This window comes from Musa acuminata, chromosome BXJ3-1, assembly GCF_036884655.1.
Source record: "Musa acuminata AAA Group cultivar baxijiao chromosome BXJ3-1, Cavendish_Baxijiao_AAA, whole genome shotgun sequence".
In the NCBI taxonomy this organism is placed as follows: Eukaryota; Viridiplantae; Streptophyta; class Magnoliopsida; order Zingiberales; family Musaceae; genus Musa; species Musa acuminata.
This window is the reverse complement of record NC_088349.1, coordinates 10,106,746-10,123,704: the sequence shown is the minus strand read 5'-3', so window position 1 is coordinate 10,123,704 and position 16,959 is coordinate 10,106,746. Positions and strand designations below refer to the sequence as shown.

The following is a 16,959-nucleotide window of genomic DNA, read 5'->3' as shown; positions in this document are numbered from 1 at the left end:
AGAAGAAGAAAGAAAAGCAAGAAAAAATTATAAATAAAAATAAAAAAATAAAAATATTTATAAATTAAGAAGATATATATCTATTCATAAAAGAATAATATAAAAATAACCTAAAGGGATTACAGATAATAATCTCAAATAATAATTATTTCCTGTACTTCCTTCTCTTCCTATACTTTTGCACGAGACACGCAGACATTTATGTGGTCTCTCAAACAAAAGCATGCGATCTTTCAAGGAACGGGGAGACCAGCTTTGAAGAGAACAAAACGTACCGACAACAGAACACAAGCCGATACACAAATCCTGTCATCAACCTATTAGAAGTGCTCATTATGCTAAAACACAACAATTTGATTTTGGTGGGCATCGCGAAGGTATCATTGTCAGACATGCCCAGAAAGTAAGCTTATGTTACGGACCAATCTGGACATGTGAACAATAAAATGTCCTTTCAGGTAACCATTCCAACAAAACACACCAAAACATACACCATCATCATCCACCAGGTTATATGGATGAGAAATTATCTCCTTCATGGGCTACCTTTTTTCTCGGTCTGATCATCTTTTGGTTCCTCCTGATCCTTTTTTTCTTCTTACAGGATTTTGCCTCCTATTACCCCGCTTTTGTGCTTTCACACTTGCTTTTTTATTTTTTGTCATTACTTGCTCCACAACACAGTAGATCGAAGGCCACTGCTAATGTGCATCCCGACTTATTGCCCATGATCCAATTTGAGCACAAATTAAACCAGGGTGATAGTAGTTCTATCTCCTGAATGTGCCATGCGAAGTGAAGAACCGGTAATCTGGGTGATTAATATTTTGGAGTCGTACCCAATCGTCGGCAGCTTGCATCAGGGAATTCACAAGTTGCATCTCCGTGCCACCATTAGGAGTCCATATGGAACCCCGACACTTGTAAGATGCAAGTCCGAAAACAGGAAGAGAGACCATAGGAACACCATTAACCCCTTGTAAAATTGAAATGGAAGGGCCAGAGGCACCACCATCATCTGCAATAAAACCAGTAATCACAAGGAATAAGTAAACAAGATTAATATTATAAAACAGCAAAGTAGTGTACTCTCAGGTCTGAGGTCACAAGCAAAACTTTAAAAGCATCTATTTTTAGCATGAAAAATGGTTCATCGCTCAAACACAGCTCATTATAGTTGAAAGAATCAAACTACATCAATTTTAAAATAAGTTACCATCTACAACAAATCTTCTTCAGTGGATTTCATCAGTTTTAATCAAAATATAGCTTAGATTGATTCTACAAATCCATCATCAATGGATCAGTCCAAAGAATAATAAATTTGAGCTTGAGCCCATGTCCGACAACCCTGAAACAAGTTCAACATTTAACCTTGAATTAAGCTTGGGCATAGACTGAATGAGGCTTCACTTAGATGCAAATTATCACTAGCTAGCCATTTATTATAGGTAGATGAATAGATAATCTCAGAATTAAGCTTGTTCAATTGATAAATTGTGCATAGTCGACAAAATTTACGCTTAATAATTTTTCAGTCATCGAGTCTGTCTTACAACTTCTAAAAGTCAAAATAACAATGCCAACTAGCAGCATTGCACATCAATCGATTTAGGACAAAATTGTCAAGCCAGAACAAACCTAATTTTGATTAGACCATATTTATCTCAAGCATAATGTATTGTACATGTTCATCTAGCAAGGAGAGGAATAAAAGACAGTGCAAAAGATGATATTTACCTTTCATCAGTGTGGAAAGAGAATGAAAGGTCAAAAAGCAAGCGTCCAGATCCTTCAATGTAGGGCCATTAGGAATTCGATATATAGGATACCTTAAACACAAGCAAGCCACAGAAAATCAATATTTATTTTTCAAATACAATGTTTTTCAGTCGATCTGAATCTCACCATGCAACAGATATCCAACTGGATGGCAAAAGATCACAACTTCGAAGGGACTTTAATGCAGGGAAACACCGTGCAAGATCTGAAATCTGAAGGAACATACTTAAACAAACATCACAAACAAAACCAGAAAATCAAATTTGTTTTACTTGTGTAAACAAGATGTAAACACCTTATCAGATAAAGGTTCACGAATGAATGGTGGATCCTGTTCAAGAAACTCAAAGAGCAAGTGACCTCGAAAATGTCCAAAATCTCCATCACCACTTGAAGATCCCTTTTGCTGATGCCCATGTTTCTCTCTCAAACATAATTTATCCATCCTCAGATTCAAGGTTCCAGCGACATGATTTGAGTTCCATTCTGTTGAACACCCAAGGCCCTTTTCGTGTTCATAGTCACTACATCCTTCACTACTAGAATCCTGGGAACAGTCACCATCACTTTCCTCACCGTGTCCCCTGCTAGATGGATAACGAAAGTAACATGTTAATATACCTCAACTGCTAGATAAAAGTACCAAAAGATCAAGCATACACTGCAATCAAAAGTGAAAAGTGAATAGTGTATCTCATCCAATATACATATCAAATGACAAAACTTTACATGTTGCTTCCCGGATGATCCATTAAAAAGACAACAAAGTTGCGGCTAGAAAAACAGAATATGTAGAAAGCTACCTGAACAAAGAAAATCGACTGATAGTTGAAAACTTGGAGTGATCAGCACCAAAATTTTAAGACTACAAGTAGTTGGGAAGTCTATTTTTCTCCACCAACAAAGGTTTCAATTTATACCTCAAGTTAGATTATTTGACTGATGCAGAAAATGCCACATCATTTTCATTTAACTCTTTCCACCCTTAACTGCAAGAAATTTTTTATAGTTCTGAGAGCATGTACACGAAGCTCTCGCCAATGCGGGATCTAGAGAGGATCAATATATGCAATCTTACGTTTAAATATATAAAGAGATTATTTCCATGACTTAAATCCTGATCTCCAAGATCACAAAGGAGCAATCTTACTGTTTCCCACCCTCATGATCAAGACACCAAATACAAAATAAAAATTAATCCACAAAACAAATATGCAATCTATCCTGTATAGTTCTCAAAATAAATGGATCAAATCACAATTAAAAAAGCTACATTTGACCCATAACAAAAGAATGTAAATCACATAAAACACGGTCCATGCTGAGTCCTGTAGATCATATTCAACAAGGCCCTGCTATGGGCATCAAGAGACTGATCTGCTTCAAATACACTGCTTTTCATTTTCATGGCACACACTTTGGACTCTCCGCAAGGCTGGCTCCCCAATCTAAACATTTTCCCAAGCTCTCCAAATAGAATTTTAGAGCTTGAGTAGTTAAAAGATAATACTAGAAAAGTGTCTTCTGCATTTTAGGGAAAAAAACAATTTAAACAGACCTAATAAATGCACAGTGACCTAGTTATTATTACGATGCTACATGTCGAACAGTAAACAAAATCAATAATTTTTATTAGGAAAATACTAAAAATAACCAATTTTGAGTTGTTTTTCAGGTTGCATTTGCTGAAATGGTATTACTCATTATTGAAATTACTTTAGGAATGTAAGACAATATAGGGTTTGATGCTAAACCAATCCAAAGAAATTATTATTCGAAACCATTGAGATAGAGGTAAGCAAAGATAAACTGACAATTGGTTCTTATTGTAACCATTTATGTTCAACAAATCCTACGCTTTTATGACAGATGATACAAACAAGGCAAAATATACCACCGAGAAAAGTAAAAGGAGTTTTTATAAGCTAAGAACACTACGACACGAAAGCCATCGTAAACGTATCAAAGAAGCAATGCATCAAGGAACATTCAGAACTTTAGGGTGGCCAACAAAAGCTGTAGTAAGAAAATATACAAAGAAACAAATTAGTTGTTCATGTAAAATTCTGTGGACCGAGATATATTAGAAAGAAAGCATCCGGCAAACACTAATACCTAGAATCAGAAAAGGGCCTGTTCGATTCACCATATAACTGGATTCCAGACAAGTAAGGCACGTAGTACTGGATCACGCTGCCCGCACCGCTCAGAACCAGCGGAACGCCAGCACCATACGCGCTCCACTCCGTGAACGAGACCCACAGATCCGCCAGGGCAAAGTACGGCCGGCACTCCTGGTCAGAAGCCCTGCATCCCCTCTTATCCATCTGCAAGCCAATCAAAGTCAGTCAATCTCCAAGAATCCCAAAGCGACAACAACCAAAAGGAGGAAACTTTCTAAACCTTGGAAGGGTACAACGCCGGGACGGACGGGGTTATGGACTCCAAGAATCGTTTCAAGTTACAAGAATGAGCAACAGACGGACCCCAAGATGAAACGGACGCGATCCCGGTCTTCGGAGTATCATCCTCTGTTCCTGCTCGGTTCTCCTGCTCACGGGTGCCGGAGACCGACACAACAACCTCTGCGGAGCTCCCAGAAGCAAAGGAAGGGGCGGGGTAAGTTCCGGCGGCGGAGGTGCTTGAAGACCTCCATGGACTCTGCTGGTAGTGCCGTTGGTGGCTGTGGCGGCTCCACCGGGCCTTATCGACGCAGCAGACGCGATCCTCCCCATGCCCGCGTCCCAACTGCACGCTACTCCCCAACATTTCCACCAAACTCCAATAACTACAAGAAGGAGCCCTACGTCCCGGCCCAAGAATCCTAAATTCCCAAACCAGAGGGATGAAAAACGGCGGGGACTCTGGATGCAATCAACCCTAAAGAATCCAAAGGAAAGCACAATCGTATCCAAACAAAAAGATGCAAGAGAGAAACGAGATCGTAAATAGGTGAAGAGAGTGCCTTGATGGAAAGGAATTCGAGTGACGCAGAGGAGAACGAAGGTAGAACGAAAGAACGGGCGAAGGGAAAGAGAATTAAAAGAAAGGAATTAAAGCGAGTATTTCTTTGACTGCCACTCCACCATTTCCCCTCGACCCACCCATCTATAATTGGAGGGAGCATTGTGGCCCTCACCACATGTTTCCAATCAATAAGAAGGTAGAAAATGGGCCGCACCGGCTAACATGGGTAGGACAAGCGAGATTGGGGGCAGGACGCGGTATTCTTTTTATATGATAATCCTCTGAGACATGTGAGCAGTTGGGGAATGCGCGTGATGGGACAGCACCGGACGATGACGACGGACGAGCAAACACCACGTGGATGAAACGAAACGTGTCAGCGTGAGATAAAACGGGGAAGCTACTGGATGGATCGCCCATCCTGTGGAGGAGACGACCCACACGAGTAGCGCGTCACGAAGGCAACAGTAGATCGGGAAAAATTCGCCGATGATCGGAACCCGATCGCCGCGGAAAGAGAGGGTCCCGCACTTCGCAACGGCCCTTTGAATATATGATAAAAGGGTTCGGGACAGAGGAAAACGGGCGGTGCGTCACGTCTTACCCACGATGGAAGAAGATAAGCTTGCGGGGTCACGTTTCTCGTGGATTGTGCACGTGGCCGGTTGACGGAGGGACTTCAAGTATGCACAATGCTGATGATCATGTGAGTTTTTGTCAGCCAGTTGGTCATTCTTATCTGTTCATTTTGGTTACTACTTGCTATACTTCCATTACAAACGTCATCACTGCGAGAGCAAGGCAGAGTTCCCGAAGTAGAAACATATGTAACGGATGAAGTAGACCGACTTATATTTAATTAAGGAATACTTCCATGACAAACGTTATTACCGCGAGAGCAACGCAGAGTTCCCGAAGTCGACCGACTACATAGACACGGAAAGACACAAACCAAATAGCACACTTAGACATAGGACGGACACACTCACTCGACTGCCACAGAGACTTATTTGGATAGGTCGCAAGCTCAGCTATGGGTTTCTCCGGCAAGCATCGGAGCTCAGCCGCAGATCTCGATGGACTTCACGTCGGGCTTCTTAACTTCCTCCTTGGGGACAGTCACAGTGAGGACGCCGTTCTCCATGGAGGCCTTGACCTGGTCAACCTTGGCGTTCTCCGGCAGCCGGAACCTCCTGAGGAACTTGCCGCTGCTCCTCTCCACGCGGTGCCACTTGTCGTTCTTCTCCTCCTGCTCCTTGTTCCGCTCGCCGCTGATCTGAAGGACCCTGCCTTCCTCCACCTCCACTTTCACCTCCTCCTTGTTCACCCCGGGGAGGTCGGCCTTGAAGACGTGGGCATCGGGCGTCTCCTTCCAGTCGATGCGGGTGTTGGCGAAGGCGGAGGTTTCGCTCGCGAAGCCGGGGCGCGTCTCGCTCAGGGAGCGAAAGGCGTCGAAGGGAAAGCCCTGGAAGGGGTCGAAAACGTCGAGAGAGAAGGGATCAAAGATGTTGCTGCGCCTCACGATCGACATGGTTGCAAATGCCTTCGAAGGATTTCTGGTGGTAGCGTAGGATGCGTTGCTAAGCTGTGGATTTCTTTTCCTTGTTCTTGGTGAGTTGAGTAAGTACGATGAGCATTTATAGGCTCGGATGGATGGGTCCTGAAGGCTCCAGACTGTGCTCGATGCTGCTTTTGTCGACGCCATGTCGTCAGCGGGGCTCTCGAAGGTGCTCAGGTCTTCCATCGTCTTCCAGTATATTTCACATCGGTTCTACTGTTTATTTTGTTTTAAGCCGTCTGATGTGTCATCATCAATCATTAGGATCGGTTCGAACGGTTTCGATTTTGATTAGAATTGTTTTTTTTTTATTTTTAATTAAAATTAATTTTAAATATAAAAAATTATAATTTTAAAGAATAGGCATATAATTATGACGAGTGTAATGACTTAAAAATGATATAAAAATAAAATTATACAATTTTTTAATCAAATTAAATGGTTATTTGAAGATTCAAATCCAAGTTAATTGATTTTAGACAAAGATTTAACCTCCTAAGGTATAATGTTTTATGTGTTGTTTTTTTATTATATTTAATTGATTTAAAATTAAAATAATTGGTTTGGAATTGATTGATTTCAATCAAATCACAATAATATTAATAAATAATTCTTTCGACGATCAAGATTTCATCCAAAGAATTATCTTACTTGGTCTATCTGGTCCCACCAAAACTTCGTGGACATGAGAAGAAAGGTGTCGAGGCTTCTCGAAACGCCCGGAGCACCAATGTCTCGTTTATTAGTGGAATAGATATACCACGCTGGAAGCAACCAGTTATAAAGACACTCCCACCCTAACTTTGGACACCAGAGTTTGCTACATATCTCGGCTTCAAGAAGGAGACGCAGCAGCAGCATCTAATATGTCTCTCGCCCACAACTTGTTGGGTCGTCACGGCAACATCTTCGATGCACTCCGTGGCTTTCCCTCGGATGACTCCGGCGCAGACGACATCCACATGGACTGGAAGGAGACCCCGGAGGCGCATGTCTTCAAGGCCGACCTCCCGGGGGTCAGAAAGGGGGACGTGAAGGTGGAGGTGGAGGACGGCAGGGTCCTCTCCATAAGCGGCGAGCGAAGCGGGGATCCGATTGATGACAAGGAGAAGTGCGAGTGGCACTGCTCGGAGAGGAGCCGCGGCAGGTTCTACAGGCGGTTCCGGCTGCCGGAGGATGCGAAGGCCGATGAGATGAAGGCCTCCATTGAGAACGGGGTGCTCACCTTGATAGTGCCCAAGCGGCAGATGAAGAAGCCCGAGGCAAGGTCCGTTGAGATCACAGGCGGAGCAGCGAGCAAGAAGAGGGGCAAAGAGAAGGACGTCGTTTGCTGCAGCTTTTGGCCTATCTGATTTGGGTGCAACTGTTGCATCGGAAGGTCTCGTTCAGCAGTAGTTTTTGAGAAGTACTTCGAGTGACTTTTGTGGTGTAATTTGCACGTAAATATTGGTTTGTGCGTGTATTTTTTTTCTGCTATTAGATGCCTTCACTAATGAATGCTAATTATAAATAATTGGATCTCCTCAAGAGTTTGTCGTGGACAATGTGATCTTCCACGTACACACATGATGTGGACGTACACGCAAGTATGAGTTCCGTATATTTAGGTCCAGAAAAATCTGGAGAATCCATCTGGACTTCAACATTCGTATAAACATCTTGATGACCAATCCTTTACTAGTTGGTCAATTACGAATCAACGTTCTTCCAAGCGAATCACCAGCGAACGATCCAACATTTGGGTCTTCAACGTGCTCCACGGACCAATCCAATTGATGCTGAATTGTGGCCGTTCCAACACGCAAATGATCCCTTCTGCAGGAAATGATGGTGAGGTCAAGTCACCGAAAAAAAATATAATAATATTTATAATATGTGAACGCAACCATAATTATAGAAGAAAGAGTGGAAGAAAATAGAAAAAAATGTTTTTTGAGGGTCAAAAATGTTTTTAGAAATATATCGCTGAATGAAAATAGAAATATCGAGGTATAAATATACCACCCGGTAGCCGGTGATTAGCAATTCGAAGAACAAGAAACAAACTGTTGTCAGCGGCATCGGTCGATTCAGTCTTTCTTCTTTCCTTCGTCTCGCTTTACTCGCTTCTCCTCCGTTTTCCGGAAATTTTTGCTTGAACGAACCCCTCCCTTTCGCCTCCTCTTCCTCGAAGGCTACCATGGCGCCCTTCTCCTCTTAATTTGATCCGTGCCCACCATATAGCACTTCTCGATTAAGAGCTCTGTGGTTTGGAACCCGAAAGATCGAATCTGCTGCCGGTTGTTTAGCGGAAGATCTCGGCGTCATGCCGGGTGATCTCCACGGGCCGTCCCTTCGCGATCTCCTCTGCAATGCATGCGCTGGGGCATCCGCCGGTCAGTTTTTCCCTTTCTTCCCTTCTTTCCCATGAGATCTTCCCTCTCTCCCCCCTCATTCTCTACTTGGAGTTGATTAGAGTGGTAAAATTTATTCTTTTGGATTTACAAATTGGAGTTCATTTGAGTATGATAATAAAAAAAATCGAAAATTTCCTTTTGATTTAGGGGTTTGAGGTTTTTCCTTTTTTGTCTGTCAGGATTTGAGAATCGGCTTCTTAATTTGTCTGTTCTAATAAAGACGAAGAATGGTTGCAGGGATCATTGCAGCGACGTTTGTGTGCCCGCTGGACGTGGTAAAGACGAGGCTTCAAGTGCATGGATTGGCCAATCTTCCACAATCTTCGCGGCGGGGTATGCTCTTCTGATTTTTTTTCTTTTTTACTCACTTTCACTACCATTCTCTTGTGAATTAAGTGGTTTTCGATCTAAAGTTAGAATCTTGCTAAGATAATTTTAGCTAGTTATGGTCGAAGCAATTTCCTAGATTGGTAATATGGACGAGGGATTATGGCAACTAATTGTAGCCTGGCAAAATGTTGGGTGAACATTAACTAACACAGCTTTGCAGTAGGCTTTGTTGCTAACTTTTCACATGGTGATCAAAGCATGAATTAGGTTTGACGACTTCAAATTGATGTATAGTAAATCATGGCAATCGATGTCAGTTTCCTATTATGTAAGCTTTGTGGTCCAAGACAATGATGGTTATGTACAGTATAGTAGGATCATTACCCTCTAACATAAAATATTAGCACGATTAATAAATATCATAACATATAGATCAGATGCAGTTTTGCTGATTAAGTTGCTTGTGGACTTTGTATAAGACCAGTGTAGGTTGTCATACCACAGCTGTATGTTAGTGACCTGTCTAGGGAGCTTATCAAAATATGCTTTCTATTCTTGTTTTCATAATGGTTTTCTTCATGATCATGCTATTTTCCAGTTGAATTTTGATAGTAGATGATCTTTTCACTAGTTTTAATATGTTCTCCACCAGTATGTGTTTCATTGTTCTGGTTGAGGCTTGCAATAGATTATCATTTACTACTATTTGAATTATATCATCCTTGCATCCATCAAGTTCATTACTGGTTAAGATTTTGAAGTGTTTGATTTTTTTTATAATTAGGAAGTCTTATCATTTCAAGCTTAGAACAAATAATTAGGAAAGAAGGATTTAAAGGAATGTATCATGGCCTTTCTCCGACAATTTTGGCGCTACTTCCAAATTGGGCAGTAAGTATTTAATCTTGCTTCTAGTTCCTCTTCGTTTTGTTTATACATCTCAAACTTCTGAAAAATAAAATCCACAGATAATAGCTTTGATTTGTGTGGCTTCAGCTATAGGCTTTATTGTTATCTTCATCATAGATGAAGTGATTTATTTAGATAATGTTGTTTCAGTTATTTTGTTCTGATATCACTTTAACTTCTTTTCCAGGTGTACTTTACAGTTTATGATAAGCTTAAAGGGCTACTTCATTCACATGGTTGGTTTAAGATTTTCTTTCCACCATTTCCTTTGGTTGTAGTTCTGGGTTCTTAGAGATACAGTATGGTTTTTCTGCTATAGTCATTTTCATCATCAAAATTTTCCATGCCATGCAAGACTAACATGGACTAGAATTTCAGATGCAACTAAGGTAGACAATCAACTTTCGGTTGGAGCAAATGTTCTTGCTGCCTCAGGTGCAGGGGCTGCAACGGCAGTTGTGACCAATCCTCTGTGGGTTGTTAAGACCAGACTTCAAGTACATTCTCTTATCCCCTTCTCATCTTAGCCAACTTCATGCCAATTTTAGTCCAAGAAGCTTTAATTTGTTAAATTTAATGAGAAGAAAAGTATCAGATAGAACTTTATTTGTGAGTGTGTTTCATACACAAACTTGTCTTACCATTATTTTGATGATCTTTCTCTTGTGAACCTTTGTACTTAATGATGCCAAACACTTGCATAGGGGGTTTAAGCCATCTAGATTATTTGACTGTGGTAGTGTTTTCCGAGTTTAGCTCTTCTAGACTTCTAATATTTTCGGTTCAACTAGCAGCTCTGCAATGCTTGATGTTTCTTTTGTGTCTGGTGCTAGACTCAGAGGATCAGACCTGGAGTAGTTCCTTACAAAAGTGTAATGTCTGCATTGAGAAGGATTTCACATGAAGAAGGCATCCGAGGGTTTTATAGGTGAGTCAATTCTCTCCATGTACAACTAATTCATGATTTTTCTTTTCTGTTGGGATCTTAATTGTCATGTTCTTGGTGACTGATTTCATGTGGTTAACAGTGGTCTTCTTCCAGCTCTAGCTGGTATTAGCCATGTTGCAATCCAGTTTCCAGTATATGAAAATATCAAATTGCACTTAGCAAACAAAGGTAATAATATCTACCTGATAGTTATTCTTCTTCATTACATGGTGCTCTAATCTTAATTGTTTTCAGATAACACCACGGTGGATAAGCTTAGTGCTGGTAGTGTGGCTATTGCTTCTTCGCTCTCAAAAGTGCTCGCCTCCACAATGACCTACCCTCATGAGGTGCTCCTCCTTCCATCATTATTTCTTTGACATTTTCACTTTATTTTGGCAGATGCAGAATTCAGATCTAGAAAATCTATTTAATTCCAAAAAACTAGAGGGAAAAAGTGAAAAAAGATCTTAAGAGAACTGTACATGAAGCACTGCCACTTTTTGAGCTGGATTTTCATTGATTTTATAAGAAGATTGGACTATTCCAGTCTGTCTACTTCCCCACCGTGACATACACAAGAAACACTGTGATGCCTTGACATTGTCAAAGTTGCCCTCATATAATGAACTGGATTTTCATTCTTCTTGACATGATGTTCTGTTTTAAAGCTACCATGACCAAGATGCCTTCTTTCTCTTTCCTTTTTTTCTGAATCATGTGGCATATTCTTTCTTCAGGTTGTGCGGTCCAAACTGCAAGAACAAGGACATTCTCGCAACTCTCTAACTCAATATGCTGGTGTCGTGGACTGTGTTAAGAAGGTCTTCCGGAAGGATGGCATATCTGGATTTTACCGTGGCTGTGGCACAAATTTGTTACGAACCACCCCAGCAGCTGTTATCACATTCACCAGTTATGAGATGATTCAAAGATTTTTGCATCAATTTGTTCCTTCTGAAGAAAGCCATCCAGAAATAATCCCAGATGCTGGAAGTCAGAAAATGAAGAGACTAGTTTGAAGCACCAGAGATCTAGTTGACAAAGAGAACACTTGCCGCAGGACACTGACTAATAATTCCCTTTCACCTTGACCTGGATCGGTGGCTCTACAATAGGAGTGAAAAGTCAAGAAAACTAATAAGCAGAAATGCTTAAGATAACAATTGATTTTGGTTGTATTCTTTTGCCGCATTAGCATAATTGTTGTACTTTTTGTCTACTTCATAGAAAAGAAACATTTGTATTGATTAAATCATTTTGCTATGAGAATTCCAAGTGACAATCTTCACATGGTCACCTCAAGCGACCAGATATATTGATCTTCATAACCCTTATGTTTATGTTCCTGCTTGGTTGCTTGTTATTTCTTCATTATGACCGGGTCCATTTGTATTGATTACCTAATTCTTTCAAATAATGTTGTTCATGAATCATTTCCATTTTTTCCTAAAACCAAATGAGGTGATGTGCACAACAATAATTCAAATAAATTTGTAAGGTCTCCAGAGTACTACTGTATGTATATCTCAAATTTGATCATCTAGTAGTTTCATTGGTCATTAGAATCATAATTATGATGTTTCAAACTACATTATTTGAAAGAGACTCCTGTGCGGTCAGCATGCAACTTGTAAAACCTTCACCATTTACAGAGTTTGAACTCTTTCCATGGCATTTTGTCTTCCACAAAACTCCTGACAGCCTTCTTTTGGTACAATCAAGAAAGCTTTGATTGATTGATTGATCAAGAAAATGGTGGTTGATGTGACTCTGTTTTGGCAATTTCTGTATATGTTTGGCAACACCAGGAAGCATGTCAAGAGCTTTCTAATATTCCTTCAACAGGATGTTGGAAAACACAGAAACAAATTACAATTGGACTCGACAGATGGGATGGAGTGGGTGTCCAAATGCTTGCAAAGGACATCATTCTACTCCATCTTCCTCTCCCAAACTAATCTTCCAAGACAAAGTAACACTGAAAGTAAGATAATGAACAAAAGAATAGCCTCGTGTCTGCTTGCTTATTTTCCTATGTTCACAAAACAAGCAATCAGGGCAGATGATATGTGCCTAATAAAACAACATGTCACAGCTCACAACCTATTGTGTTACTCAAAAGGAAGGCTGAGCAGGATCAGGGATTTCATAGTCTTCCAGCTGATACTCTATTGCATTCTCTTCAACTTCATGCCAGGGAAATGGCTCTATCTCACTTTGCTGCATCTGCACATCTGTCGATAAGCTAAATTGATTCAGAAACCCCCACAAGTAATTCAACCTATGATGAAAACTAGCAATTTGTTGTACTCACTCGCTGCAACAATGCTCTGGTCGAAGAATGCATCAGCCTCTTCCAAATTATCCCAGTTCTGATGTGCTTCGCGAACCAGAAGGTTCACATAGGCCTGCAAGATAGTTGAGGCAGACTGTCAAAGATGATGAACTGCAGAGAGTATAGGCAAAGAGCTATCGCTGGAGTGCAGTACTTACTCTCTGAGGTTTGCTTAGGCTCTGCAATGTTAGTGTCATGTCGTCGGAGATGATCTCCACGACTTCGCACACGGCGTTGAAGACAAGGCTACACTGCGGGGCTCGGTGGACGTAACGCTTGTCGCCCACCTCGCATGTCTTGGCGTGAGCGACTGTTCCCTCCCACATCCGGTCCGACATCCCCACGCCCAGTATCTGATCCATGAGAGCAGAAGCGTCAGTAAGACTGAAAAGCACTTGGCGCGATGAGGAATGAGGCCGAGTTCGTACGCTGCGAAGGTAATGAGGGTCGACGGCCAGCAGCTTCAGGAAGTCTTGGACCGTGTTGATGTTAACAGCCGACAGCTTTTTGTGGAACGCTCCGTCCTTCCCAATCCTCTCCAGTCGCCATACCTCATCGCCGAGAGCTGGTGGGTAATGCTTCTTGTATACTGGGTTGCGATGGTTCCTTTAGTTAGCCTCCATTGGGAGCTGAATTGATGGTGCAAAAGCAGCAAGATCAAGGATTTCATACTCACGTTCTCCTCTGTGATCTTTGACCATGAAGGGCTCGGTGATGGCTTCTCTGATTCTTGGAGCGTTGTGGCTCCCGGGAACGACTCTGGCACCGATCCTGAAGTGTCGACTCCTTATCCAACTAGAATTGTCAGTGAAGCAGAGGTCGGAGATGGAAGCAGCGCCATCTCTCAATGTGACGTTGACGTCTCCTGTGAGCAGTGGCCTCTTCCCCGTCCTTTCCTTCACGATGTTGTTCTGGAACTCGGCGCCAGTCCAGTCCTCCTGATCCCCCGAAGGGAAATCTCCGTCCAAGACTACTATTTCTACCTTGAGAGGGGATGACAGAGTGGACAAAGGGACCTCGCCGGTGTGCACATCTACGACGACGATCTGGAGCGGCTTACTCTCGATGTCATCTATTTTGCTGCCGGTGAATATGGGAAGTGACAGCTGCTTGTTGAAGGTAAGCTTGAAGCTTGATGATTCTGCTGCTGCTTCGATTTGCATTGGGGTGGACCTGAGGAGGGAATCAATGTTATTGTCTTTGATCGGTCTCGCCATGAACAAAGATCAGATCTTGGATCAAAGACCAGTTGATTCTTTTACCTCTGAAACGAGCGCATGCTGTGGATTACTCCTCGCTCCACCTCCTCTTTCACCTATTTCGCATCAGAAGACCAAAACAAATCATTTAATCCTCTGTTTCTTTGTCATGAACAATCATTGATGCACTGCTGCGAGAAATCTTTCAACTGTTCATCGAGGATTAATTAACAATCGCTTGCATGAAATTAGAGAGATTTCAACGTACCACTCTGCGAAGCAGCGGCTCCAATGCGAAGAAGAAGTTGTTCAGGGATTTCGCCATCATCGCCTCTTTGATGACCCTGTCAATGTTAAGAGGAAGAAGATGGTAACCATCAATCGATGCCACAAGATGCCTTTTTGAGGACTTCCTTGCGGAAGATGGAGGATATCATCATAGGCAAAAGCTTGCGCACAAATGAAATCAGAGGAAGGCTCTTTCATATCAAAGAACCATTGAGCAAAAGTCGTAAGAATGGTGAGCGGAGGAAGGCTCTCGAGACTACTAACGTCGAGAATGAAGGCAGGCGTCGCATCTGTTTCTCCTCCGATGGTTCAGACTCTTTGTCGGAGTCATCACGAAGCCTCTTAGCTGCCATTGCTGGTGCTTTCTCGATGGAGGGAAGGAACAGAGTCGGCCGTGGAAGAGCTAAGGTTTAGAGGAAGAAGTCGTAAGGAGCAACCGAGGAATTCGGCGGTCGATGGCGGGGGGTGGGGGGGGAGGGTGGCCATCAACTTATTGGGAACAGCCGCAACGGGGACGTGTGGAAGCAAAGAGACAGTGGAACAGAGGAAGGTACCAGGAAACAGCTCCGAAATTAAGGGAAACGAGTTTGCTCCGTGCGAAGAAGAAGATGGCTTGTAATTAACTCCTGATGTGATGTCACTTCTTCCAACGGTCAACCGTCACGGCCTCTCTTTCTGATCTCCTCTCTCCGTTTCCCACGAACACGCGGTGAAGATCCGTTAACCGTCACGGTGAGCACACCTCTTCAATGCAAAAAGGCTCTCAGATTAGAAGCTCTTAACGCACTCTGCCATCAATCGGCTGCTGAACGTTCCACCGAACCAATCAGATGAAGACATGAGGGCGTTAACTTCCTTGCCAACTCGCACAAGAAACAATTCGTGATGCAGAAGTGTCCAACGAAAACGATTTCATCAGTAGACTTCGTTGTAACAAAGACAAGGTGGAGATTCTTCTGCCGGACACGGTTTCTTGCATTGGCCTCCGCGTTGAGAGGAGCAGCAGCTGAGACGCGTGAACACGTCGGCGAAGACTTTGACGTCCCCATAGAGCATGGAAGACTTTTGGGCATCCGAAGGCACCGAGATCATACTGGACCTTTTAACGCGTCCGCTGGTATTAATTGTCCTCTTCCTTCGCTTTCATTCTGACGATATCTCATGGCGAGACTTTTCAATCTCTCTCTCTGTCTCTGTCTGTCTCTCTCTCTCTCTCTCTCGCGCTGCGCGTGTGGACATGAGCAACCGAGTTGTTTTACCTACATGTCTGTGTTTGACGTCTGCATGCTTGGACAGTCGCGCAGTGTTATCAAGTATTTTTAACATCTGATAGATCATTTTAGGCACATGATTGCTCAGGTTAGTGAACACAAACCTTGTTTCTTGACCTAATTGTATGGTGGTGTGTGCTCGTTGAGACCTGGAAAGTTATCTCGACCAGTGTAGACTGCTTGCTATTTCCGAGCTTTGATGCGGTTGTTTGATATCCCGTTTTTAAGTAGAAGGAAGAAGAGTCAGATGGTGGGCGGTAGCCATTGGTCTGTCGAGTTCTTTGTTCCAGTGGCATCCGTATTATTCTATCAGTTCAGTTGGGGACATCAACTCTGGCCTCATCATAATCATTATACGTGATTTCTTTCACCTACTGCTACAAGAATATATTGAAATATTCTCGCCTAAGGATTCGTGCATTTGGAATTATAGAAAGAATGAATGGTTTCTTGAGCAATAAAGAGTATTATCTAAATGGCATACCCCTTGATGTTCCATAGGTATAATAAAAGCATCCAAATGAGGAGGATGCTATTAGCAAGGACTTTAGGCAATTATCATCTTGCACAATCCTTGATATATATATATATATATATATATATCGGGTTCCTACGCCTTGGAATAAATACTGAAACCGTCCAACCTTCTGGAAGATGATCGATATAGAAAAATACTTTTAACAGCATCAACAAGGGAGGAAATGCCCCCAAATAGTCCCAGTGGAATTCGAAGTAGACATGTGAAGACTTTGAGGTTTGGTAAATTAATCCCTAGCACAATTAGACATACGTCCCCATCTCGGGACTTGCGGTGGCCTGACTCTTTCGTTTAAATTTCTATTACAATCCTTCTTGCATTACAAATTTAAGTTACCAACTTCCTTGCCGATTATGTTGAGATCAACTTCAACCAGATATTAACGCTTGATTGTACTAATTTATTAACAGTGTAAGAAACTGTTCAAATCACGTAATATTCTTGTTTGCATGGAT

General features: G+C 42.1%; 5 protein-coding genes across 5 annotated transcripts; 2 read left to right on the top strand and 3 right to left on the bottom strand.

Annotated features, from left to right (window-relative positions):
- Positions 1-307: 307 nt before the first annotated feature.
- On the bottom strand, positions 308-5,427 carry LOC135629040 (uncharacterized). Its single transcript, XM_065136163.1, has 7 exons — positions 4,748-5,427; positions 4,186-4,662; positions 3,898-4,109; positions 2,078-2,366; positions 1,909-1,994; positions 1,741-1,832; positions 308-1,018 (listed from the first exon to the last, which is right to left on the bottom strand). Exons 2-7 carry the CDS (start codon positions 4,549-4,551, stop codon positions 771-773), a joined length of 1,293 nt encoding a protein of 430 aa, XP_064992235.1. The 5' UTR covers positions 4,552-4,662; positions 4,748-5,427; the 3' UTR covers positions 308-770.
- A 150-nt stretch (positions 5,428-5,577) lies between these two features.
- LOC103991938 (18.1 kDa class I heat shock protein-like) lies at positions 5,578-6,487 on the bottom strand. The gene has a single exon (XM_009411485.3). It carries the CDS (start codon positions 6,452-6,454, stop codon positions 5,810-5,812), a length of 645 nt encoding a protein of 214 aa, XP_009409760.2. The 5' UTR covers positions 6,455-6,487; the 3' UTR covers positions 5,578-5,809.
- A 577-nt stretch (positions 6,488-7,064) lies between these two features.
- LOC135629043 (18.1 kDa class I heat shock protein-like) lies at positions 7,065-7,834 on the top strand. The gene has a single exon (XM_065136168.1). The coding sequence runs from the start codon at positions 7,174-7,176 to the stop codon at positions 7,657-7,659; it is 486 nt and encodes a 161-aa protein (XP_064992240.1). The 5' UTR covers positions 7,065-7,173; the 3' UTR covers positions 7,660-7,834.
- Positions 7,835-8,323: 489 nt separating this feature from the next.
- On the top strand, positions 8,324-12,201 carry LOC135629041 (nicotinamide adenine dinucleotide transporter 1, chloroplastic-like). The gene is made up of 9 exons (XM_065136164.1): positions 8,324-8,682; positions 8,941-9,036; positions 9,818-9,924; positions 10,130-10,178; positions 10,321-10,439; positions 10,776-10,870; positions 10,971-11,059; positions 11,126-11,220; positions 11,611-12,201. The coding sequence occupies exons 1-9, from the start codon at positions 8,613-8,615 to the stop codon at positions 11,890-11,892; spliced, it is 1,002 nt and encodes a 333-aa protein (XP_064992236.1). The 5' UTR covers positions 8,324-8,612; the 3' UTR covers positions 11,893-12,201.
- A 484-nt stretch (positions 12,202-12,685) lies between these two features.
- Positions 12,686-15,171, bottom strand: LOC103991966 (protein SAR DEFICIENT 1). The gene is made up of 8 exons (XM_009411523.3): positions 14,960-15,171; positions 14,676-14,751; positions 14,471-14,523; positions 13,885-14,381; positions 13,637-13,797; positions 13,367-13,561; positions 13,188-13,281; positions 12,686-13,107 (listed from the first exon to the last, which is right to left on the bottom strand). The coding sequence occupies exons 1-8, from the start codon at positions 15,046-15,048 to the stop codon at positions 12,989-12,991; spliced, it is 1,284 nt and encodes a 427-aa protein (XP_009409798.2). The 5' UTR covers positions 15,049-15,171; the 3' UTR covers positions 12,686-12,988.
- Positions 15,172-16,959: the final 1,788 nt, after the last annotated feature.